At 42.1% G+C, this 26,624-nt stretch overlaps 1 protein-coding gene and 1 pseudogene across 1 annotated transcript; one reads left to right on the plus strand and one right to left on the minus strand.

The window, feature by feature from the left end:
• Window positions 1-26,624, plus strand: part of LOC129530205 (centriole and centriolar satellite protein OFD1-like) — an 812,440-nt pseudogene that overhangs the window by 371,575 nt on the left and 414,241 nt on the right.
• Window positions 10,777-24,667, minus strand: LOC129530243 (RNA-binding motif protein, Y chromosome, family 1 member B-like). The gene is made up of 10 exons (XM_055377108.2): window positions 24,530-24,667; window positions 22,559-22,671; window positions 21,985-22,088; window positions 18,787-18,964; window positions 16,725-16,877; window positions 14,597-14,711; window positions 13,531-13,641; window positions 12,980-13,090; window positions 11,768-11,856; window positions 10,777-11,356 (listed from the first exon to the last, which is right to left on the minus strand). Exons 2-10 carry the CDS (start codon window positions 22,665-22,667, stop codon window positions 11,055-11,057), a joined length of 1,272 nt encoding a protein of 423 aa, XP_055233083.1. The 5' UTR covers window positions 22,668-22,671; window positions 24,530-24,667; the 3' UTR covers window positions 10,777-11,054.

Below are 26,624 nucleotides of genomic sequence, written 5' to 3' on the forward strand. Positions count from 1 at the left end.
CTGTATAATGAAGTTTCATGATGCATTCTCTATGGTTTTTGTAAAATTAATGGCCTCAATGGAATTTTTTGACACAGAGAAATTTCCTTATATCATTTTATTATTGTACTTTCACTTTACTACTTCCTTGCATATCATAACTGATGGAAATAAAAATATTTTTATTTACACATATACAAAGCATGGAATTTTATGTTTTCTAGTGATAAAAAGTCACCAATAATTTTATCAGTATAGGAAAATCTTGATATGCCCAAAGTTCTTAACTTTCTTTTCTTTAGAAGTTTCATATTTCAGTCTAGGTATGAGATGGAATTGACTGTGATCATTGTTTTTATTTCACTGTGACTACTGAGTTTCTGAAACAGTGATACTAATGTATAGACTTAAAAGCTTGCCTCCTCCTCCTCCTCCTTCTTCTTCTTCACCTCCTCCTCCTCCTTGTCCTCCTCCTCCCCATTTTGGATCTGTCTACATGATTTCTGCAGTAATATGCACCGTTTTCTGAAATAAGGTTGCTGAAAGTTGCAAGTGTAGGTGGAATTCTTTATTTTTGTGAACCTTTAGGAACAGACAAGTAAAACTGAAAGATAGTTGTGATATGAATTTAAGTCTGCAGTTTCTCATAGAAGTACAAAAAGGGTGAAAATAAATTTAAAAATACATGCCTCATCCAAAACATCATGTAGAATAATGAAAAATTTAATTTGACATGAAGACCAATTTAAAAGTTAAAATTATTTCAGGTGAAAGAAAGTAGCACTAAAAATCCTATTTTCCCTGTTTAAATACATAACTATTACTGTATCTTCAGGCTTTAAAAAGTGTTAAGGCTAACTTAAGCAAAACCTTTATGGCAATTTCTAACAATGAGTGCATCATCTTAGAATTTCTCCAAGAATCTTTTGGGAGAAATATAATCAAATTTTGCTCTATAAGCAATTGAATTAATCAATGAAATTATTATGACTGTAGTCTTGCAATTTCATTGTCCTTCTCTTTTCAGTTTTTACATATTCTCTTTAAAATTCAAGATCCCCTAGGAAAAATATGATAAATAACAATGACTGAAACAGTTGAACAACAAAAACTCAGCAGCAGACACATTTCAAGGTTTCCGTTATGAGAATGCTACACTAACCGTGTAATATACACAAGATAAATCACTGTGAGAACAAAAAAAAAAAATTTGTGTAGCTACTTCACAGTTTATACAGTAACAGCAAATATTCTCACTTGAACTTCAAAAGGGTTTTTAAACTTGTGTTTCATAAATGAGGAAAATGTGGTTTTGATTTCCTGTATTTGCCTATTACAATATTTATCACACTTATTATCCCTCATTTATCTCTGTGCCTGTAACAACTGCACTCTCAGAAGAGCAAGGACCATGTTTTTCTGAGCTTCTTGCAGACTTCCAGGCTTATTGTGGCATTTAGAAACTATCTGCTGAATGTTTGTGACATTTTCATGCAAGTTAGATTCTAGGCCACTTGATATTAATTTTCTATTTAGTATTTGGGTTTGGAGAGTTATTTTTCCTTTTCGTTTTTTTTTTTCTTTTTTTTTATACTTTAAGTTCTAGGATACATGTTCACAATGTACAATTTTGTTACAGATGGATACATGTGCCATGTTGGTTTGCTGCACACCTCAACTCATCATTTACATTAGGTATTCCTCCTAATGCTATCTCTCCCGAGCCCCACATCCCACCGACCGCCCCATGTGTGGTGTTCCCCGCCCTGTGTCCATGTGTTCTCATTGTTCAACTCCTACTTATGAGTGAGAACATGCGGTGTTTGGTTTTCTGGCCTTGTGATAGTGTGCTTAGTGTGATGGTTTTCAGCTTCATCCATGACCTTGCAACCACAAAGGGATACCATTTCATGTCAGTTAGAACGGCAATCATTAAAAAGTCAGGAAACAACAGATGTTGGAGAGGATGTGGAGAAATGGGGATGCTTTTAAGTTTTTTTAAAGTATATTTTAAGGATATACTTATTCAGACATGGAGTGGACAGTGCAGGTCATGGTCAGTGGGACCGCCAAAGGAGGCACCCCATTCAAATTGGACTGCAGGAGAGGGCAGCCAGGGTGCAGAGCTTGAAGGCGCCCTTGGGAGAGGAGAAGGTGCTGGTGGTGGACAACATCATGGTGGTGGTTGAGGAGAAGGCCAACACGGAGCCTGGTGGAGGACCAGCAGACACTGCCTGGTCCTGGCCCCAGCACACCCTGGCCAGCCACAGACTCGCTGGAGGTCCTTCACTTGAAGCAGAGTTCCATGAATAACCAGGCCACATGGCCTGCCCACAGCTGAGAGGGAAGCTTTGGCAGAGGTGCCTCCCTGGCCTGGATGGCGCAGGGGCCATCAGCCAGGCCATCTCCAGCTTCTGGGACACAGCCACATCTTTGCAGCTGCCCATTCGGAATGACTGGCAGCAGGGGGTGGGCATCTGGCTTCCTGGGGTGGGGAGCAGGGGAGCCAAGCAAGGGGCACACGGGGCCAACCAGCAGGAAGGGAATGGGGGATAGTGAGGGGACTTGAGGCCAGGGTCCTGCAGATAGGAGGGCAGCTTGCTTGGGGGTGCCCTGAGAGCACGTGGTAGGGACTGGGAGCCAAGCTCAGCACTCACAAGGGAGAATAGCGGCCCCATGGACCCTTCACGCACAGCAGAAACTTGAAGGGCATGTTTCCATGATAAATTCCTTGGAGGAATGGGAGTCTGCATGCCCATGCCCACCATAGAAACCACCCTGGCTGCCCATGTCTGTGGCCAGCAGGCTTGCCCCAGAAACACAAGGTGCTTCATTCAGACTCAGGTTCACGGTGCACGGGGCTGCTGTCGTCTGCAAGGCAGGCATAAACTCCCCAGATAGGCTTTCTTCCTTCTGCCTGCACTGCACCCAAAGAGCTGTAGGCCCTGAGCATATACAACCTCCGTTGCACAAACACCTCCATTACACACATGGGAGCCTCCATGGGGAGTGACAGGCACAGCCCTGCAGTCCCTTCTATCCACAGCAGCTCCATCAAGTGGACACGCCCACCCCTCAGGGAGACCAGAAGAAGAGGGCACTGCACACCTGGACACCCTCAGCAGAGCCAGTCCAGCATCCAGCACACAATGACCATGTGCAGCTCAGCAACTCTGAAGATACAGCCGCCTCACACAACAGCACCCCACACCCAGTCCCCTGCTTGTGCTGCCCGCTGCTTGTTGGCAGGGGCTTTCTGGGCCTCCCTCCACCCTCCCACAAGACCACCACAACCACTACCATGCCCCCAACACTGGACAGAGACAGGACCACGAATGCAGGGTACCAGGTCAAAGGTTTTGGGACAGCCCTGCCAAACACTCTCCCAGCTCTTGCAAAGTTGTGGGGTGTTTCCTGGCATGCCCACCCAATCATCTGGAGGTTCCTTGACCAGAGGCAGATTGTGCAACACACCTACATGTCGGCAGAGTTCAGAAACCATGAGGAAGTTCTGCTAAGTAAGCTACAGGATGGATTTGAAGCTCAGGCTGAGGAGCTGGGGTCTGCGGGACGGGTCCAGGGTCTTGTTCAGGTTGAGGTCCTCCTGGGGCACAGGGGTGTCTGAGTGGTAGAGCTGGGAAGGGGCAACACATGCTTCACCCCAGCCAGCAGGCCCTCAGCCCAGATAGATGAAATGGATCCTTTGAGTCTGTCCTCTTCTTCTTGGCAGGGCAGGTGGAGGAACTCAGTCATCCAGGGTACCGGCAGCAGGATGAAGTGTTCCTTTCGTCACTACCTTTATTTCCACAATAAAGTGATCATTAAGGAATATCGTGTTTGCATCCTTGGTAAGGAGTGCCTCCTGGTGTGGTAGAGAGGGTGGAGTGTGGGACGCTAGGCCTGGCATGAGCCTTTCTGACTCTTGTTCCAGGATGCAGGGCCTCTGGCTCTAGTGTAGTCCAGTGGTTCTAGAGTCATCAGAAGAAGCCCCACCTTCAGTAAGGACACAGCCTACCTGAGCTTCCTCAGCTAGTTGGCGGACTGTGACCACTCAGGGTCAGCCAGGACTGCTAAGGCAGGGGCCACTGTGGGGCGTCATGGGAAAGGACCTTGCTGGTCTTTCCTTGGCATCTTGGGAACTGGCTTTGAACTATGACCTGACCTTTCACAGACCACTTTCCCCACTCCTCCAGATCATCAGTCAGGGCTTCCGACTCAATCCCCTGCAGCACTACCTAAGGATTAGGTCCTCAGAGAGGGAACAGAGAGGAGGCCAGGTAAGCAGCCCACAGCTGGGGGCTCAAAGGCCTGTGGGTCCTGCAGCTGTGACACACATGGAGAACTCAAGGCTCAGGGAGGAGCCTGCAGTGAGAAATCCCAGGCCATCCCTGGACTGGGGCAGAAAGGCCCATCAGGGAACTGTAACACTCCTATTTCAGAACTGGGGAACCTGAAGTGCCGAAGAGGCAGAAGTGGCAAAGGTCAATGGGTGAGAAGCAAGGCTCAAGGGATAGCTGTCTCATCATCCTTCTCTGGCTCCCTTCTATGCCTTGAGGCCTGCTACTACCTGGGGCTCAGTTTGGGCTCAACTAGAGTGCACGCAGGGCATGCCTAGGTCTACCTACTTCTAGAATGGCTATCCCAGCCGTGTCATGTTTTGTTTCAACGACCCCAGGCTCCCCTGACATGCTTTATCCCCTCTGCCATCCTCACTCATGCTTTCCCGGCTCTCAAGACATTTCCTATGACATTAAAAAATAGACATAAAGTTTTTAAAATGCCTTAATAATACAGATGCAGATAAAAGATTTTATTATAAAAAGTGCTTTTCCTCTTTACTTGTATCAAAGTCTTTTTCATGATGGGGAAAAGAACGCAACATACTTTGGTAAGTTAAAAAAGTATAAAAGTAAAAATAAATGCTATTGTAGATGATCAATTAAATGGCAGGGGATCTTCAGTGTGTGTCCAGGGAGGGAAGGTGGCTGAGCAGTAAGCCTCACCTGAGTATTGGTGTAGACACCCAGTTTCCCTCGTACCAGTGTGGGTATGGGCAAGTTCCAGCTCGTGTGTCCAGCCTGTGTGTCTAAGCTGATGCACGCATGTGCACACCTGTGCCTGTGTGCCTTTGTGTACCTTGGTTTTGGGAGGGCCAACACTCCTACCCACAGGTGTGCCTCAAACCCAGCTCTTAAGCTGGCAAGCAGGGTGCCGCTGGGTTTGGCAATCCAACTTCAGGACCCATGAAGTCTGCATGCTAGGGAGAAGCAGAGTCCTCATGGTTCTCACAAGTGGCATAGGGAGGAGGAAAAGGGTGGCTGGCATGAGCTACCTAGAGGAGATGTCATAAACCTGAAATGACACCCAGAGGGATATAAAACCTAGTAGCTACCTGTGTTTACCTGTGTGTTCAGCCAGGGCATTCAGGTAAGAATCAGTGAAACCTGCAGGGCTTTGGGATTCGCTATTCGGGAATCCCTGTGCACCAGAGTGTCCGGCCCATGAGAGAGGACAGCATGTGGGTCCGGCAGGGCCTGAGTCTCCAGGGAGGCTGGCATTCTCCCCAAGAGGGCATGGGTTGGTAGGTGGAAGAGTAACCTGGGCTGTGGGGTCAGGTAGATGGGACACTTACCACTTAGCCAGGTGGGAGCTCAGGAGAAGGCCTGGTGAGCAGCGGCCTAACTGGCCGGTGACACCCCGTTCCAGTGCTGGGTGTACACACATGAGCTTTGCCCCATGCATCCTCTCCAGGATGCCTCAACTGGGCAGACAGGAAGCAAGGCACACAAGATCCTAAGCTTATGGTCATAAGTGGACCCAGATTGGGGGGTCCCTAGGATCACCGCTACCAGGAGAACCAGGCATGCAGGGTCTCTTCAGGACAGGGGTAAAATGCGTAAGCCCAGCTCTCCACCCAGTGGGTGTCTTGCCCCGATGATGTCAGCCATGGCAGATACAGCTCTTCCACCTACACTGCAGATCCACAGGCTTACAACCTCCCCCCAGCCTTCTCTGGGACAGGCCCCCGAACTCTGGAACAGCCAGTGCCCCAGGACTGTTCCTTCCCAGCTGCCAAGCTCATGGGAGGCTCAGTGGGGACTCTCCTCCTAGTACATGGCCACCCACAGGCACTGTCAACAACCCAGGGCCCTTCTACATTCCGGGGTCCTGCCACCTTACCCAGCAGTGGAATAATGGGAAGGCAAAGAGCGGGAACAGACAGAGCGAGGGCCACAAGCCTCACCCTCCCACATGGCAAGGGAATGAGGGGATCCTTCTCAGCCCAGGCAGCTGCTTTCAGAACATACCTGGAAGCCCAGCACCAGCTGAGGGATTGACTCTGCCACAGCTGGGCATGGGGAATTTCACTGTGTGCCGGGGAACTTGATCCTCATTGCCATACCAGGTGTACCTCTCTTCCAGATCACAATACGCTCACACCCTCCTTTACCTGAATGGACTCCTTGTCCTCACCACATGGTGTTAGCTGGAACTGCTACTCCTGGTGCCCCAGCTGCTGTTTCAAGGTGCAGAGACTGACCAGCAGACCCCTGAGTCCTTGTCCTCTTATCCAAGTAATATCCATAGAAATAGTAAAATAGTGGCACATTAGACCCATTGACATTTTTAAGGCTGATCTCTTTATAAGCATTTCATCCATATATTTATGACTTTATCTCATGTATTTTATTTACAACTCTCATTTCAAAATCAATTTTTGCTCAAGAGTTATTTCAACTTATAGCCAAATGTTCAGAGCTATGATACACAGGTTTCAAGTTTAAAAGTCTGTATCTGCTATTATTTTGGGAAAAACCCATCCAGCACTTGTAAAAATAAGTAATTATTAGGCATGACCACTGTAGTGGTCTAAAACACACTTTGAAATTCTTCTCAAACCCATTTGAAAATATTCCTGATGGGACTGAACACAGTACTTGCTTGTAATGAAGAGAAAACAGTGCAAGCATTTTCTGGATACTGGACCACCTCTGGCCTAGTTTAGAAAAGGTGCCACAGCTCTGCCCAAGTCTCCTGCTCTCATCCCCCTTAGGAGCCCCCGACCAGTACATCATGAAGTCTAACACCCTGATGACACTATGCAGAAGGGACATCCAATGGAGAGACACAAAGAAACAGAACAAGATGTCTGAGGATCTCAGCAGTCCAGCCCCTGCCATTTGAGTCACGCTAGCCATGGCACCAGGGAGATGAGAAGACACCCGCCAACGTCCCCATCCTTGGCCATCACTAGATTGCATCCTCCTGAGTGTCCCTGAACCACATTCATTTGGCTGAGAGACTGAGAGCGATTGCAGAGACTGACAGTTAGGAAATTATAATTAATGTTTAAGCCACTAAGTTTTAGATAATTCTGAAAAGCACTTTAGACTCCTACAAAAACTGAGTTGTCTACTCATTTAATTGCAGAGAGCTGTAAAGGCCAACATCATGAATACTAATACCCTGGAAAAGTCAAATCATCAAGATTCTTCTAAGCACAACAGATCTTTAATGCCCCTTTGCTATGGCTGAAGAATAATCTAACATGCACCTGATAAAGATGTTTGAAAGCCTCTGTTCACATCTCTCGGCCGGGTAAGGGTCAACTCTGGTCTGGTTTAATTCTAGGTAACTGCAGCAGTTCACCTTCCATTTTAGGTCGTGGCCTACACTGATTTTTTGATCACTGACTGTGTCTTTGTCTGTGTGTGTATGTTTTGTGTGTTACCATATTTTATCTGAGGAGGCTAAATAATAGTACTATAGTTGTTTTGTAAACAGAAAACATTCCAGGAAGTCAGTATTGCTTATAAACTGAGCTTTAAAACAGATACGAAATTAGACGTGGCAAGATGCCATGTCTAGTATCATACCAAAGCTAGCCAAGCTTGGTGGACCATGGATGTTATCCCAGCTACTTGGAAGGCTGATGCAGGAGAATCCATTGAACCCTGGTGATGGAGTTTGCACTAAAGTGAGATCACACCACTGTGCTCCAGCCTGGGCAGCAGAGTGAGACTCTGTCTCAGAAATAAAAAGAGAATAAAATAATAAAATAGGAGAGATCACTGAAGAGAGAAATGCATAAATCTGGGTGGGCATTGTGGCTCATGCCTGGATCCCAGCATTTTCAGAGGATGAGGTGGGTGGATCACTAGAGGACAGGAGGTCAAGACCAGCCCGAGCAAATATTGTGAATCCTGGTCTCTACTGAAAATACAAAAAACATATATATATATAAATACATACACATACATACATACAGGATTGGTGTCATATGATTGCAGTTGCAGCTGCTTAGAAGGGTGTGACTGGACAATTGCATGAACCCGTGATAAGGAGGGAGCAGTGAGCTGAGATCACGCCACTGCACTCCAGCCTAGGTGACAGGGCAGGATTCTATCCTAAAAAAAAAAAATCAGTGAGAGAAAAAGATACAGAGACAAAAAGAAAGAAAGACAGGAAGGAAGAGAGGAAGGGAGGGAAGGAGGAAGGGAATGAAAATTTGTACCTAACAGTTGTAAATACTTTTGGCATACACGTGATATTTTGATACAAGTAATGTGAACTGGTAAGGGAGGGATCAAAGAGGGGATGGGGGTGGGTTAAATTATACTTGCTTAGAAGGAATAAGATCTAGTGTTCAGTGGCACACGGTGACTACACTTAATAAGGATTTATTGTACATCTCAAAATAATTAAAAGAGCAAAGGTGAAATGTCACTGATACCAAGGAAAGATATGCCAGACTCAGTGAGGTGGAATGTCGCTCATAATACGAAAAGATATGCCAGATTCAGTGGCTCACGGCTATAATCACAACACTTTGGGAAGCCAGGGAAGGAGGATTATTTCGGTCTGGGAGTTTGAGACCAGCCTGAACAATATATCCAAAGCATTGTCCCTACCACACACACACAAACACAAAAGCTGGGCATGGTGGCTGGTGTGTGTCTGTAATTCCAGCTACTTGGGAGGCTGAAATGGAAGGCTTGCACATTTGAACCCCGTGTTCAAGGCTGCAGTGAGCTATGATGGTGCCACTGCAGTCTAGGCTGGACAACAGTGTGAGACCTTGTCTCTAAACAAGAAAAAAGAATCGATAAGTGCTTGAACTGAAGGATACCCTATTTATTATTTATATATTTGTTGATGGATATAATTATTTTTGTGTTGGAGTCGCACTCTGTCACCCAGCCTAGGGTGCATGGTGCCATATCGGCTCACCGCAGCATCAGGCCCCTAAGTTCAAACCATTGTCCTGCCTGAGCCTCCCAATTAACTGCAACGTACTACAGGCAGGCACCACCATGCCCGGCTAATTTTTGTATTTTTGGTAGAGATGGGGTTTCATGGTGTTGGCCAGCCTGGTCTTCAACTCCTGTCCTAAAGTGCTCTGCAAGCCTCGGCCTCCCCAGGTGTTAGAATTAGAGACCTGAACCACCACACCTGGACAGTAAGATACACAAGACTAGGGAGATTTATCTTTTCACTTCATCCTCACAGTGCTACAGGTGAATGAAAACACTTCATAACATGAATCACTCACTTCAAAATCAAAGTTGGCAACTGCTCCCTTTAAAATTATTTGTACCCTTACCCTATAAAAATTGATGATTGTGTCAAAATTTTTCAAGAAAATACTTCCTCCTTGCCTATTAGTCTGTCAATTGTAAGAATTATGCACTGCAAAACTTCTGGAACTTGATGTATTTCATTTCTTTAGTTTGTATAATCAGGAAAATTAATTCATTTAGTTATTTCGGTCCAGATATTTTTATCATTCAATGATGTCTTAAAACTTTAAGCAACCCCGTCGGAAACTTTATGCTGTTGTTTATGTTTTATACACTTCACTTTCCCCTAAGTATGAGGTTCAAAGTGTTTCCATTCATGTTATCAATTAAATCTGATAGGCTGACAGTGGTGGCTCATGCCTATAATCTTAGCACTTCGGGAGTCTGAGGAGGGTGGATCAGGATTTTTAGAACAGCCTGGCAAACAAGGTGAACCGCTGTTTGCACTAAAAATACAAAAATTGGCCCAGCTGTGCTGCATGCATATCTAATACCAGTAACTCAGGATGCTGAGGCAGGAGAATAGCTTGGACCCAGAAGGCAGTGGTTGCCATAAGCCAAGACAGAGCCACTGCAACCCATCATCGGCGACAAAGCTACACTTCATCTCAAAAAAAATTGATACTATCCCAACCATTCTAGATTATTCCTATTTGTAAGAACATATTACTAAACCATTACTTACAACATCCATTGTCAAAATATTCAAGAAAAAATTAACGTGGGTACCTCACAAGAAAAAACACTTACTTTCCACTATTTAAACTACGAACATTTAAATTCATTATACTATGCACCTGAGAAACTTAGCTGGTTCGCTTCTGATTTAGGTGAAAAAAAAAGTTTTCATTACCGTTATCTTCTTCAGTCACAGAATGCTTCACAGAGAATGTTCCGGATGTCTTAAACTTTAGTATCAGTGACATCTAATTATTTCCTTTGACCTGTACTATTCCTCTAAAAAATAAACATTTTAGGGTGAGGCAGACAGTTTTGTAGTCTTTCTGAAGACTTCTCAAACATTTTAACCTTGTTAGTTTTTAAAGAGAAACAGCCTAATTAGAAAACTTGAGCAGCTTCCAAGGGCGACATAACACATCCCTAATTTTGTATCTCTGTTCAAAGAAACAAAGGAAAACGTACAACAAACTACACAATTTAATCTCCTATTGAATTTGCTTTAAGCATGTGCGGCTAACCAGTAACACCAGGCATCTTGCAGTACATGTAAAATTTTATTGTGAAAATTTTAAGGCAGATATTACATCTAAACACTTTTCAAATAGCATCAACAAGTATGAAATTACTTTGAAAACAATTCCTTTTCCTTTGAATACCTCAAAAAATTCATGGAGGAAGTTAGTATCTACCTCTCTCCACAAAACCAACATGTTTCTTTTAGTAATATGCAGGTAACGATGCAGAAATAACATTTCAATTTTTGATTTGCAAACAAGGTTTGGTATGCAATAACTATTATTTTGAATGCTTGCTTTAATATCTGCTCGAGTCTCCTTTTTCAGATCGACGCTCCCCACCATCTGCTATAGATGCCACATAACTTGAGCTACCATATGCTTCACGAGGATCAGGGAGCACCCTACCCAGAGAAGGCGGATTCCTTTGGTCTTTTCTGCAAACATGCTCACGATCACAATAATGAAAATCACCACAGCTCCTTGAGTAACTCTCCCAACTTCTGCCATATCTATCTCGTGTATTACTATATGCATGGCAGGTGCTTCCACCATAAGACATCCGAGGTCCTCGTGCAGGTGGTGCACCATGAGAGGTCCCTGCAGGGTTGATAAAATAATATGTGGGACTACATTTAAACATTTTTACTGCTATCATTAAAGCATGAATTAGTTAAAGTACTATTTGGAAATATCTGCTTTCCTCCGCCTTTGTTGACAGGATATTAATCAAGTCTTCAATAGTCAGAAGGTTTTATTTAAGAGAAGTGTAAGAGTAGTATTTTGCAGCTTAACAAACTTAATTCTAAAGTAAATGCTCAGTCACATTTTCTTAACGTTAACTGAAGGTATCACCTTCGTATCATTCCCTAGGCTTTATACTGTTAAGAATACTCAATATTTAAACATGTTGCATATGTCCTTTACAATTTTCCTTAGAATTTCATTAAAATAACAATCTGGTCTATTCAATAAAATTCTGTAATTTACAAATCCATCCTGGACCCTTACCGTATCTCGGAAATGCATCTCTATAAGAACTTCCACTTAGATGTTCAGAATGATCTCTACCAAGGGCCTCACCGTAGCCATCATGACAACTAAATTGAAACAAAGAAGTCTTTTCAATTTCAGAATGAACAATTTAAGAAATCTATTTGATAAATCCAGATAACATGATAGTACCTATATCCTCTAGAGGAATGTCCATCCCAACTAGAATGACCATAATCACGGTATGCATAGTCTCTAGGTGGTGGAGTATAATCCCTGGTTTCCCAGGAACTTGGATGATTTCTGCTTGCACAAGTTTAAGCAAGGAATTTTAAATTGTCAACTTCTAGTATCCAAAACATAACTAAATTACAACTTCAACACAATTAAATTGCCAAACATCTAAATAAAATGCCCACAGAGCCCAAATGCCCAAAATGCCCAAATGCCCAAAAAGCACATGAAACAGATACTCATAATCAATGATTCAGGAAATGCATTTCAAATAAAAAAGGAGCTTCCACACTTCACACACACACACACACACTGGAAGGGCAATAAATTTTCAAAAGCAGGAAATAACAAGTGTTTGAGAGAATGTAGCTAATTGGAGCCCTGCTACAATGTTAGTTGGAATGAACAATTTAAGAAATCTATTTGATAAATCCAGAAAAAGTTACAGTATCTATATCCTCTAGAGCAATGTTCATCCTGCCTAGAATGACCATAGTCTCGGTATGCCTAGCCTCTAGATGGTGGAGCATAATGCCTAGTTTCTCGGGAACTTGGATGATTTCCGTGTGCATAAGTTTAAGCAACAAATTCTAAATTTTCATCTTCTAGTATCGAATATATGACTAACTTACAATTTTAAATTAAAAGGCCAAACATCTAAATAGATGTTTCTCCAAATAAAACAGGCAAATGCCCAAAAAGCACAAGGCACAGATACTCATATTCAGTGATTCAGAAAATGCATTTCTTTTTGTTTTATTATACTTTAAGTTCTAGGATACATGTGCATAATGAGTTAATGGGTGCAGAAAATGCATTTCAAATCCAAAATCAGATATCATATTTCACACACACAGATGAATGGCAATAAATTTTCAAAAGCAGGAAATAACAAGTGTTTGAGAGGATGTAGATAAATTGGAGCCCAGATACAATGTTAGTTGGAATGAACAATTTAAGGAATCTATTTGACAAATCCAGAAAAAGGTACAGTACCTATATCCTCTAGAATGACTTTCATGCCGACAAGCATGACCATAATCACGGTATGCATGGCCTCTAGATGGTGGAGCATAATCCCTAGTTTCTCGGGAACTTCGATGATTTCTGTATGCATAAGTTTAAGCAACAAATTTTAAATTTTCAACTTCTAGTATCCGATATATGACTAACTTACAACTTAAACAAAATTAAAAGGCCAAACATCTAAACAGATATTTCTCCAAATAAAATGGGCAAATGCCCAAAAAGCACATGGGACAGATACTCATATTCAGTGATTCAGAAAATGCATGTCTTTTTTTTTTATTATATTTTAAGTTCTAGGGTACATGTGCATGATGAGTTAATGGGTGCAGAAAATGCATTTCAAATCCAAAATGAGATATCATATTTCACACACACACACTGGAAGGGCAATAAATTTTCAAAAGCAGGAAATAACAAGTGTTTGAGAGGATGTAGATAAACTGGAGCCCTGATACAATGTTAGTTGGGATGAACAATTTAAGGAATCTGTTTGACAAATCCAGAAAAAGGTACAGTACCTATATCCTCTAGAGGAATGTTCATCCCGATTAGAATGACCATTATCACGGTATGCATAGCCTCTAGATGGTGGAGCATAATCCCTCGTTTCTTGGCAACTTGGATGATTTCTGTGTGCATAAATTTAAGCACCAGATTTTAAATTTTCAAGTTCTAGTATCCAATACATGACTAACTTACAACTTAAACAAAATTAAAAGGCCAAACATCTAAACAGATATTTCTCCAGATAAAATCGGCAAATGCCCAAAAAGCACATGTGACAGGTACTCATATTCAGTGATGCAGAAAATGCATTTCTTTTTTTTTTATTATACTTTAAGTTCTAGGATACATGTGCATGATGAGTTAATGGGTGCAGAAAATGCATTTCAAATCCAAAATGACATATCATATTTCAAACACACAGTTGAATGGCAATAAATTTCAAAGAGCAGGAAATAACAAGTGTTGGAGAGGATGTAGATAAATTGGAATGCTGATACAATGCTAGGTTGGAAAGGAAAATGATGCAGCTACTATGGAGAAATGTGGTGGTTCTTCAAGAAAACAAACATCATTATCATAGGACCATGCAATTCCACTCATATACACCCAGAACTGAATAAGCATACTCAAACAAATATTGGTGCGTAGAAATACTGGGGTGGAAACCACCCAGATAAAATAATGGGCTAATAGCTTGTGGAAGGAGTGAAGTGCTGTGATGTAAATGAACCTTCAGGACATCATCCAAAAGGAAAGGAGACAAATACAAAAAGTCATGTACTGTTTGAGCACATTAACATTAAATACCCACAACAGGTAAGTTCAGAGGCAGAACACTGACTGGTGTTTGCTAGCAGCTGAGGAAAGGGAGAAAATGGGAGGGACTGCTTAACTGGTAGTTGGAGTTTTAATTTGGAGTGATGAAAATGTTTTGGAACTCGATGGAGGTAGTTGTTGCATGGCACAGAATGTATTAAACACCACTTAACTGTTCACCTTATAATCTTTAATTTTGTTATGTGAATTTCATCACCACAGAAAAAAAAAATCAACCGTGTTTTTTAATTTTTCCTTTACCCATCGTTAGTTGCATAACCATCATCTCTTGGTGGCATACGATCATTTCTCCAGGAAGATATTGTCGCTCTGCGTGGAGGAACTCCATAATTCTCTCTTCTTTGTGACATGGGACCTTTAACGTTCAAACGATGGAACATTATGTAAAGAACACCAAATCTGAAATGCTATTTTCTCTTCTCTCAAACAACTTTTTAAAATTATTTCTCCTATGACTCCATTCTTTGTTTCCTAAATTACTAGACAGTCATGACACTGTGAATATTTCTCATGGCTTTGGATAATCCCATGGCTCCCACAAGGCCAGTTCTTCTAATGAAGCTGAAGGCAAACATTAATGCTTAGGTAAAAGTTCATTTGTAATGGTTAATAACTACTTAGTTATTATTTTCCTTTTCATATAAATTACTGATGACTGTGAGTGACACAGGGAAAACATGTAAAACCATCAACCTCTTCACTGATTTTAAAGTTTACATACATTGTCCTTTCTCAGCCAAAGATGGTGAATTTTCCAATATCATTCAGTCCATCTCACACACACACAAATACAGCTACCTTTAAATGACTATATGCTAAATGTTTACATAAAAGTTCTTTATCTCTAACTGGTTGGCTCTATCTTAAATGTTGACAAATTAAAATGTATTAGTGAAGATTTTCTAATGATGGTCAAGATTTGCTTTTACTGCAGAGAAAGCAATGCTATGCAAGGGGTCATCACAACATCGTTGCTATTTCAATAGAAAGTTTCTCCTTTAATATATTCTTCACTTGCTATTCCTTACAGGTCAGTGTTTCACATATGATACCTTCACTGGCTAATTTTCCAATGGAAATGTGTTGGCTTGGGTATCCTGAAGCCAATAAATGCCTCCCTTCACCGATACTCTACGTATGAAATGTAAAATTGAAAATGGCAGTTTTTAACTTCCTCCATATTAGGATGGAGGACTAAGAAAGAATTTTAATTTGCTCTGCTTAAACTTCCTTGCTAACAACTTTTATTTATTGTCTTATTTTCTTCTGTTCAGTCTGCAGTCTTGCAATTCTTCTCAAAAGTATTACTTGCATTCAATCCTACTGCTCACCTCATGTTGCTTAGTTCTAAATTCTCTCCTCCAATAATTTCAAATCTTACACTAAGGATCTTGTGTTAATGTTTAAATATCCCGGCACAATCTCAATTACTGATTTACATGCGCCTATATTTCACAACTCTGCATTTCTGTGATACCCACTTAATTTAAGCATTTTGGACTCCTACGTGTCTACCTTTCAAGCCTTAAATTTATTTTTAAATCATATTTAAGCTCAATGACTCCTTGTCTGCTAAATGCTCTTGCAGTTCTTTTGAATCTTCATTGAAGCAGTGAGTATGCCTTGCACATACGCATTACTGAGGTCTCAGAAGCTGGACGGCCAGGCTTAGCGGCTCACACTGTGAGTGAGTGTGGAAGGCCGAGGCAGCTGGACCGCTTGAGCCCCGGGCTTTAACATCAGTTTTGACAATGTAGTCAGATCCTCTCTCTACAAAAACATAGGAAAAAAATGTAGCTAGGTGTGGTGCTGCATGCCTGTAGTTGCAGAAACTCGGGAGGCTGAAACAGGAGAATTGCTTGAGCCCAGGAATTTGAGGCTATAGTAAGCCGTCATCTCACAAATTTGAGGCTACAGTAAGCCGTCATCTCACATAGTGCACTCTCACCTAGTAAGAGCAAGACTCCAACCCAGCAAAGTCACCGAACGAGCAGTTTTTAGAATGGGACACCAGGGGACTTAGGAAATGGAAGAATTAATTAGATCAAGAAGCCTACCATCAAAGAATACTGCTAGGAACTTTTAGAAAAATTAAGGGGAATTTTCTAGCAAACACAGGATTAAAAGGAATGTTGGCCTCACTCTAATCACTTCTTTGATCTGCAATGAGAAGCTCAAGTATTTCTTCAACATAAATCTGAAATGTACCTAGTGAGATAGAAACTATAATAAAAGCTATCAATCAGTAATTATGCTCACGTATGTGTCACTTCCCTTTTGTTCAATGAACTTAAAGCTAAGCATTCAGGGAAAACAGCTCATTTTTAGTCATACAAAAACTGTGGTCTTTCTGTCAGGTAGCATTTACCTTGGCTTACCATCCCACTATTGCTTCTTGCCACAGCAGAAGGAGCAGATTTTTTCAGAGGAGGACCTCCACTTCTTGAAGATGGACCTCTTTTAACTGGAATGAGTCCCCTAGAATAACTCATCTTGAGATCAGGAGTGTATCCACCATCATCTGTATTTCAAACAAAATCCTTTTAGTTAACTAACATCACTGTTTCTTAAATAGCTAAGTTTTAGTTGTTTACAAATATTTTCTACATTTTATAACAAATTCACATTTTGTCTAAACTAATAAAATTAGCATTCCTACATGGTATTAGTACACTTTAAGCAATAAAAGTTCATTTAGAAAATCTAGAAAGAAACGCAAGTATCATAATATATCGGTATGAAGGAGAGGTAAGGAAAAATGGGGAGTGAACGGGGGCAGAAATCTATCACTAAAATATCTAACTATAAAATGCATAAAAATATTAAAAGAAAAATGATAAATGACTGTTTATATCATTGTGTAATGAGGAAAAATTTTCAAAGCACATCATAAAGATAAACTAATTTCCATTCAAAGAAACTCAAATATTTCCAGTACCAAGAAGTCACATATCAGGAAAATACATTGTCTCTAAAATTTGTTAACACAATACAGAATTCTTAAAATTCCCTTATGAGACACTAATTTTCAGTTGAGATTATGCTGAATTGTAACAGTCTTTAAGAATTGCATATTCGGTAATATAAACATATTTTTATACATCTACAAAAATGTAGATATATGCCAACTGCCAGGTGGTGTTACAGGTTAGAATTTGTATATACCTTCTCATCCGTGGCAGAGTATAATTGAACCTCACCCTCAAGATCAGTGGAGACAAAACAGCCATGAAGCTATGCATCTTAAAATGGAGCAAACACTGCAATTTCAACTTGAAAAAAATCTCCAATTAATTACACGTCTGGTTATTAAAACTCCACGTTAATTGTTAGAGTTTTGAAGGTTGGTTAATAGATAATACAAGTTAACCAACAGGTTTATTTATTTATTCAGATGGACTCTTGCCCTATCACGCAGGCTGGAGTGCCATGGCATAACCTTGGCTCACCACAGATTTTGCCTCCTAGGTTCCTGTGATTCTCCTGCCTCAGCCTCCTCAGTAGCTGGGATTACAGGTGCACGCCACCATGACCAGGCAAATTGTTTTGTATCTTTAGGAGAAACACGGTTTCACCATGTTGGCCAGGCTGGTCTGGAACTCCTGACCTCGTGGTCCACCTGCCCTGTACTCCCCAGGTGCTGAGGTGACAGGCGTGAGCCACCTCGCACAGCCCATCCAATAGTTTTTTCTTTTTCCTTTTTTTAAAATATATGGTTTGTTTTTCTTTTATATGTAAAGATGGACCCCTCATTTCTATTAAGTAAATCACTCATAAATGTCATTTTCGGTAACTCAGCCTCCAGCAAAGAAAGATTTGTACATATCTGTGAAGCGGTGGTTTTTAAATCTCTCCAGAGTCACAGACTCTTTTCAGAAATTAAAGTTCTACATTTCTTCAATTGAACATGCTTTATGGCAAGCCAACGTACAAACTCTCTGTATCAAAATTACAAAGCAATACATTTGCATAGATGTTTCCACATGCAGACACAAGAAAACAAATACTGCAAAATCAATCTTCAGTATTCAGTTACTTTTTCCTGTTGGAAAATTTTAAATATTACATCGTACTTTGATCATACAACTGACACGAAGTTCTGGGCCCTAAAGTAGAAAACTCTAAAGTATAATGAATAAAAATGAGTTCTGCAGAAAACCGGTTGAGTACAGGCAATCAGCATTCACAAACACAACTCAGTTTCAAATGTGTGTTACTTCAATGCAAACTTATTATAATTTTAAAACAAATTTTAGATATTAGTTCAATCATTCTTATAATACACCTTTAGTACTCAGAAATAAGTTTGCTTATTATCAATAAGCTAATTTTCTCTTCATACAGGAAATAAAAAAATTGAGAAATTTCGATATCGTCAAACTTATTTTCTTTCAGTCCTATGGTTCCATCTTTATATTTTAAAACATTACCCAGGTGTCCTTCATGTGAGGGAAGCCACCCTCTTTTTCCTCCACTGCTTCCTCTTGCAGATCTCAGACTTCCTGAAGGGCTTCTGTTTCTCGAAGAAGCTGGTGGTCTCCGCCTACCATCACTTTGAAAAGATGGTTTCTTGGCTTGTTCTACTTTTATTGCTTTTCCATCCAAAGACTAGAAGTATTAAGGGTACTATCAATAACACTGGCACATTTAACGTAAGCACATTTTACAAATATTTTTACATCAACTCTAGTTCAATTCCAGGTATTTTCTCCCAAAAGGAAACTTTTTTTTTTCTCCTAAAGTGAAGACATCTTTCGCAATGCCAAATTTGAGATAGTTACTGAGCACACGCCTTCCATTAAGGGATCAAACACAAATTCTATTATTCAAATTCCTTGAAAACTCCTCCATTATTAAAAAAAAAAAAACTCAAACATAAAAAAAAAAGATGGACCCATCACACATTCTATGGAAGAATGTGGCACATCTGTTTTTTACACGATATAATCCACTTCATCTTTGTATTCACATCACTGATTTGAAAGTTGCAGTGTCCCAACAAAACTTGCGTCATTTTAAAAAAAATGAGCTTACTTTTTCAGAGTGATTAGTCACATTACTCATTATGAGTTGTTTCTTGTTGGATTTGCTAACACTTACATAAAATGTCCCCATATGATTTACAATTCTATATTGACTCTAAAAATGTTTCTGTGTATGTGATCCTTGTTTGATCTCATTAAGTTTTCTTCCCTTACTCATTTCTTACATTGCCTTAGACGTGCCCCTAAAAAATGAATCTTAATATAGTACTTCAGGTAATTTCTCAGAAATGCTTAACTATCCTAATTAATTTCATAATAACATTTTTCACGGTAATCTTTTCCACAGGCCACAGCAATTTTTGAAAACAGTTCAGCTAATAATGCGATTTAAAAATTACATGGCTTTTGTTATTTGGAGGAAGGACTTAAATCCCCGAACAAGACCCCTTGCAGCCACATCGCCAGTTGTTCCTACCTTGAAACTTCTTTTGTTATTTCTGGACTCAAAATATTCTCCCCAGATTTGCCCACGGCTGCTTCCTTCCCAGTGTTCTGAAGTCAGCCAAAATTCCTTAACTGTTAATTCCCCCTGAAAACTCGAAGAACCTCCTTTATTGGCCATCTTAACATTAATGTGCATACAACATTCACAGTTATTTTAACACAATAAATTATGTGAGATGAAGTAATTTAGAAATAACGTTGGCTGGGTGCGGTGGCTCACACCTGTAATCCCAACACTTTGGGAGGCCGAGGCGGGTGGATCATGAGGTGAAGAGATAGAGCTCATCCTGGCCAACAGGGTGAAACCCCATCCCTACTCAAAGTACAAAGTTAGCTGGGCATGGTGGCGCCCCTCTGTAGCCCCTGGTACTGGGAGGCTGAGGAAGGAGAATCGCTTGAACCCGGGAGGCGGAGGTTGCAGTAAGCCAAGATGGCCCCACTGCAATCCAGCCTAGGGCACACGGCGAGTCTCCATCTTAAAAAGCAAACAAACGAACAAAAACTTTACACAAATTATCTGCCCTTTTGCTTGAAAACTAGAGGGAAAAAAGAAATTATCATAGATTCCTATACAGAAGTCAAAATTATCTCCATACCTACCACAAAGCCATGAACCAAAAGCAACTCTCGGTTTCTGCCACAGCTTGAAATACTAATTTATAAGGGTGAATAAAAATGTACTTTCTGCTATGTGACAGGAAGTGTCCTACACCTAACAGAAAGAAAAGCAACTAGCAAGACTTAAATATGCACTATATACAATTTCACGATCAATAGATTAATACATAGTACAGCGAGTAGAAAATACCTACAATACGCAATGAGGAAGAAAATATGAAATCTAAGTGGTTTTTGAAGCATAAATTTTATGTATGAGACATACACAGGGAAGGATAATTCTCAAGAAGTCTAAAAAAGCACCTTGGGAATAGCGTGAAGACTAACAGGACCTAAAAGCAGATTGGGATAACGTTATTTATTTATTTTATTTATTTTTTGTTTTTTTGAGAAGGATTCTTGCTCTGTTTCCAGGCTGGAGTGCATCGGCCTGATCTCGGCTCACTGCAACCTCTGCCTCCTTGGGTTTAACCGATTATCCTGCCTCAGCCTACTGATTACCTGGAACTATAGGCACACACAACCAGTTGCAGCTAATTTTTTTTTTTTTGTATTTTAGTAGCAACAGGGTTTCACCATCTTGGCCATTATGGTTTCTTTCTCCTGACCTTGTGATCTGCCCGCCTTGGCCACCCAAAGTGCTGGGATTACATGCATGAGCCACCATGCCCGGCATGATTGGGATAATGTTATAAAGCAAAAAAGCACTAAAGAGCACAGAATGGAATGCTCTTGACTACAGTGTAAACGAATTCAATAATTAATATAATTACATACAAGTTTAAAGCTTAAGTAAACACACAATCTCTAGATTTAAGACTCAACAGGACAAGAGACCATTGGTTCAATCAAAACAAGTCCTCAAACACACTGGGGAAATGAGTAATTAGCTATTCATGTTACATAAATCACTCTGGTGACAGGAAAGAAATGTCCTTAGGAGAAAAAGCAAGCATGGAGCAAAAATGCCAGTTACTTCTTCTGCTATCTGACTTCAATGTTCTCATATTATTTTCTATTTTCAACTACTTAACCTTTCCGTAAATGTAAAGGTCTTATTTAAATATACTTTCACATGAATATATTTACATAAAATATATTCTTCAAGAAGGAAAGAGTCTTTCCTTCTTGTGAGTCTGTCTAGATGTCTATCCAGTTTGTCTACACTCTAAAAGTATTTCCATGAATTGGATGTACTTCAATTAATAGCATTTAATAAATATTGACTTATTACTTTCATTTACATGAGGGTTCCTTATAAGTTTTAAAACTCTTCAAAACCTTTTAAAATCTATTTGCACTCATATTGAAATACAAACATAGAAAAAGGTTACCAAATATTAATTTGTATAATGTTAATTCCAATACCCTTCCGACTACACTTGCGCGTATAAGGCACAAAAAAGAGGATGGCTTCACATGTCATTCTACTATCTTCAAAAGTTTAGTAATATTAAAAAGTCCTAGAAATAGTGTTAATTGAAGAACAGAGTTAGAATATTAGTAATAAGGGACTCTTACCTTTCCATTCAAATCTTTGGCAGCATTCTTAGCATCTGCAGGGTTCTCAAAAGTAATAAATGCAAAGCCTCTGGATTTGCTGGTTCGATCCTTTATCAAAAGAACTAAAATATATGAAAACATTTTACATTCATATAATGGACTCATCCAGGTACTAACCACCTAAAAGTTACATCAAACTAAAAAATAATTGCATTTCACATCACTATTATGGTTCTTAATACTCAGTCACCCCTACAGTCAGTCAACTTTATTCCAGTTTGTTTCCGAACTCCACAGCACATTTACTTTTCCTCATTTTCCTTTCTAAGTAGTAGGTTATCCTTTCCATAGAACCTTAACCTACTACTATGAGAATTTTCCAGTTATCAAACAGATACTACAAAATAAGACTTTAAAACACATAAGGCATTTTAATGTAGGTATACAATGAACTTTGAAAAAAATATATATTTTTTTCAAAACATATATATATAACATACATATTTTAAACATACATATTGAAATATACATGTGAAAATACACATGCACACACACACACACACACACACACACACATGGTTTTAAGAGTTACCTTCTGATATGGGACCATGTTTCCCAAACACTGCTTTAAGCATCTTCTCATTGGTTTCTCTATTGAGGCCACCAATGAAAAGCTTGCCAGGATGATCTGCTTCTACCATTGTGCTGTAAATGGTAAAACATTATCTATATTTAGATATAAATAAGCTAAAAAGATAAAATTTTATTACATACTGTGCTGAAAACCCAAGTAAAATTCCCTTCGCGAGGCTGACATCTTTTTAGTATTTCTTACTTTAAATATGTAAAATTTGTAACACACAGAGCAAAGGGGCACTAACTTCATGGACACATGCTGCATTTTAGTATGTACCTGACAAAATCTCATTTCTAAAAATTAGATAAGAAAAGCTATTGTAATTTTCCTAAGTTGCAGTATGAAGAAGGTCCCCATTTAAATAATTTTATTTGAAAACAATCTATGAGGTACAGTGTGATGTTTTCCATATTTGCTTTCTTGAGATGTATGTCTCCTGTGGCCAAAGTGAACTGCTCACTGCAGGCTCTTCCACCCAGCCTCAACTGATCTTCCTACATCTCGGCTTCCCAAGTAGCTAGTACTACAGGCGCTTTCTACCACAGCTGGGCAATTTTTTGTATTTTTAAAAATAGACAACGGTTTCCCCAAAGTGCCCAAGCTAGTCTCCAAATCTTCGGCTCCAGTATTCTGACGGCTTGGGACTATCAAAGTGATGGGATTTCAAGGGTGACTCACCACACTCAGCATGATATTTGGATAAGAGATGAAATCAAGCTACTGAAAATGTTCTAGGAGGAGAATATTTTAAATATTTTACCATCTTTTAGTGATTTGAAATATACAATAGGTCAAAGATCCCCAGACCCTAGCCTTCAAACCGTACCTATCTGTGGCCTGAATGTGATGCCGGAGGATGACATGTAATACCTGTCTGTGGAGAATGTAACGCCTGAGGATGACCTGAGGTGGTACAGTTTTATCCGGAAACCATCCTCCCTACTCCCTCGCTGGCCCTCCCTGTCCCCGTGACAGCCTCACTGCCCCACCTGGCCTCTGTCACATTGCTCCTACCGGAAGACCCGCCCCACCACGTGCCCCTCGGAGACCTGCCGCCAGCCCCCACTCCCAAACCTGTCCACCTCGCCGCCTTCTTCCCCTGCGCAACCTTTGTCTGAGGAAAAACTGGCTTCCACTAAACCAGTCCCTGATGCGAAAATAGCAATGAAAGAGTCCATTACGTTACCCAGGCTGGTCTCAAACTCCTGACTTCAAGCCATCCTCCGACCTCCACTTCCCAAAATGCTAGGATTACAGGAGTAAGGCAGTGTGCCAGGTTAACAGAATAACTTAAGCGCATCTATTTTGTTCCAGTTTTCGGCTATCTAACTCCATTTATCTCGATTACACCCACTTATTCGGTTTAAATTATTTACGGTGCCAAAGATACATGAAACATCTTTCAAATACTGTCATACAACGAAGGAGACAATTACAGCCTTTACAGAGGCAAACTGAAACTGAGATTATTTATGGCCCCATATTTCCACATACACTAAAGTAACACAATTTATGTCAAAAGTTGATAACTTCTTCCAAGAAAATCAGACACGCGACATGTGCTAACTAAAAGTGTGACTTTTTAATCGCAGTGGTTAAGTGTATCGCCTGTATTCTGAATCATGACCACATTCACAGAGAAAACCCGCTTTAATAAAAAGTGCACATGAAAACAATGGCGCCTTAGCACCATCTCCCACAACTAGTCGGACATATTAGGCAGTTAAAGGTAGAATCCTCAGGAAAAATCAATGAGTTTAACGAAAGTGAGTCTCTTAATAGCAATGAGGAGTTCTTTCCCCAGTGACTCCTCCCGTAATTCAACAGCCACACATAGAAAACCCATCCCCTTTTATAGACAAAATCCCAAACCTTTGCTTTCTATTCTTGCCGAGAGACCCAGCTGTCCAGAGAAACAGAAAATACCTGCGCTTTTTAGCAGGACAAAGAGCCTGAGGTTCGCCTGGCCCTCAGGCCGTACGTAACCGGCTTCGGAACACCACAGGGCCAACTGCGGGAAGGACAGCTGGAGCTACCCTGAGAGGGAAGGACGCCAGAAGCCGTGCCCGGAAATCCCGCCTACCTCCAGCGACCAATCATTGCGAAGGCGGTGGGCGTCAGCCAGTTACTGCGAAGGTTGTGGGCGTGTCCTGAGGCCCCCCGCCCCGGCTGGGCTGCAGCTCCGTCATGTCGCGGTAACTCTTCCGAGACCACGCTTGTGCCATGGGGCGGGCGGCGGTGGATTAAGGCACACGCGAAGTGTGAGCCCTTTGCAGTTGTGGGCATGGAAGACCTACACCCTAACTGGCATCCTGAGTGTGGCAAGACATTAATTAACCCACAGGGAACACATGAAACATCTCACTTCATTAGGCAGGCTAGGCTGATGGTACTGAATATTGCAGATCCAGAGGGGAGAGAGAGGGACCAGCGCTGCCCGCTGGGACAGCACCGGCGGGGGCTTGGGGGGATTGGGGCAGGGCGAGTGCATGGGACTAAAGTCGACTGGTACGTTGCTGAGGTGGAATTCATCTGCACCAGAAGCTGAAACCCTGCAAGGATTCTCTCAGGTCTAGGCAAATACATACTCCGAGTTCCACGGTTCCTCCCTGAGAATGCTATACTCACAGGGGCATTCCAAAGGACTTCTCATCCTGTGCCCTGGGCACATGGGAGGCCTACCGCCATGGTCGCCAATCCAGTGATCCGTGTGCACTGCTTTGCTGGTGCAGAGGCTCTCACAAGTGCAGTGGTGGCCGTGGTGCCTGCTAGCGGGGCTCTGGAAGCCAGGGCCTTGGCATCCGACTCCAGGGCTGCTGTGCGCAGCTAACCCTGCTGGGTATCTGAGCCCCAGTGTGAGTGTGACAGGCTAAGGGCGCTGTGGGGCTCCCCAGGAACCCTGTTCCACATAGGTGTAGGATGTGGTTCTCAGCAGGGCAAGGCCCGCAGGCCTCTCCTGGAGTTGCCCCCAGAGTCGAGGGGTGCCGGGGGTGGGGTGGGGTGGGAGGCACAGGCTTTGCTCTGTTGGAGCCTCAAGGAGGGCACCATGTTAAGGCTGGAGGCTGTGCAGGAGAGGATGGCCTGTGCACAGAGCAGGAAGGCAACCCTGGGGGAAGAGGCATGCTAGTGGGGGATGACATCATCGCAGAGATGGAGGTGGTGGCCAAGGAGGAGGCCAATGTGGAGCCACAGCAGGAGGACCTGCAGGCACAGCCTGGCCCTGGCCCCAGTACGCCCCGGCCAGCAACAGACTCGCTGGACGTCCTTCACTTGGAGCTCGGCTGCGTGAATGTCCCAGGCCGCAGGGCATCCCCGGCTTCTGGGCCAGAGCCATATCCTTGCAGCTGCCAATTCGGGATGGTTGGCAGCAGGGGATGGGCGCCGAGCTCCCGGGAGCGGAGGTGGGGGAAACAAGGTGGTAGGCACTGGGGGTCAGCCAGGATTCAGGGCATGGGGGACAACAAGGGGAACCGAGAACAGGCTCATGCAGATAGGAGGGCAGCTTAATTGCATGTGCCCTGAGGGCATGTGGTAGGGACAGGAAGCCAAGCACAGCACTCACCAGGGAGAATAGCAGCGCCAAGGACCCATCATAACAGCAGAAAGTTGAAGGATACGTTTCACTGGGAAAGTCGCTTGAGGAAGGGGAGTCTGCATGCCCACGCCAGCCATGGAACTTCCCTGCTACCCGTGCCTGTGTCCAGCAAGCTCACCCCAGAAACACATGGTGCTCAAGACTCGGTGTCACTGTGCACGGGGATGCTGTCCTATGTAAGGCAGGCACTATCTCCCCAGACACAATTTCTTCCCGCTGCCAGCGCTGCACCCAAAGATGTTTAGGCCCTGAGTATATATAAGCTCCCTTGAAACCCCTCGAGCTCCATGGGGAGAGCCAGGCACAGCCCCGTAGCTACTTCTACCCACAGCGGTTCCCTGGGGTGGACACGTGCACCCCTCAGGGAGACCCGGAGAAGGAGAGACCACACACCCAGACAGCAGCAGAGCCTGTCCAGCATCCAGC

This window comes from Gorilla gorilla, chromosome Y, assembly GCF_029281585.2.
Source record: "Gorilla gorilla gorilla isolate KB3781 chromosome Y, NHGRI_mGorGor1-v2.1_pri, whole genome shotgun sequence".
NCBI lineage: Eukaryota > Metazoa > Chordata > Mammalia > Primates > Hominidae > Gorilla > Gorilla gorilla.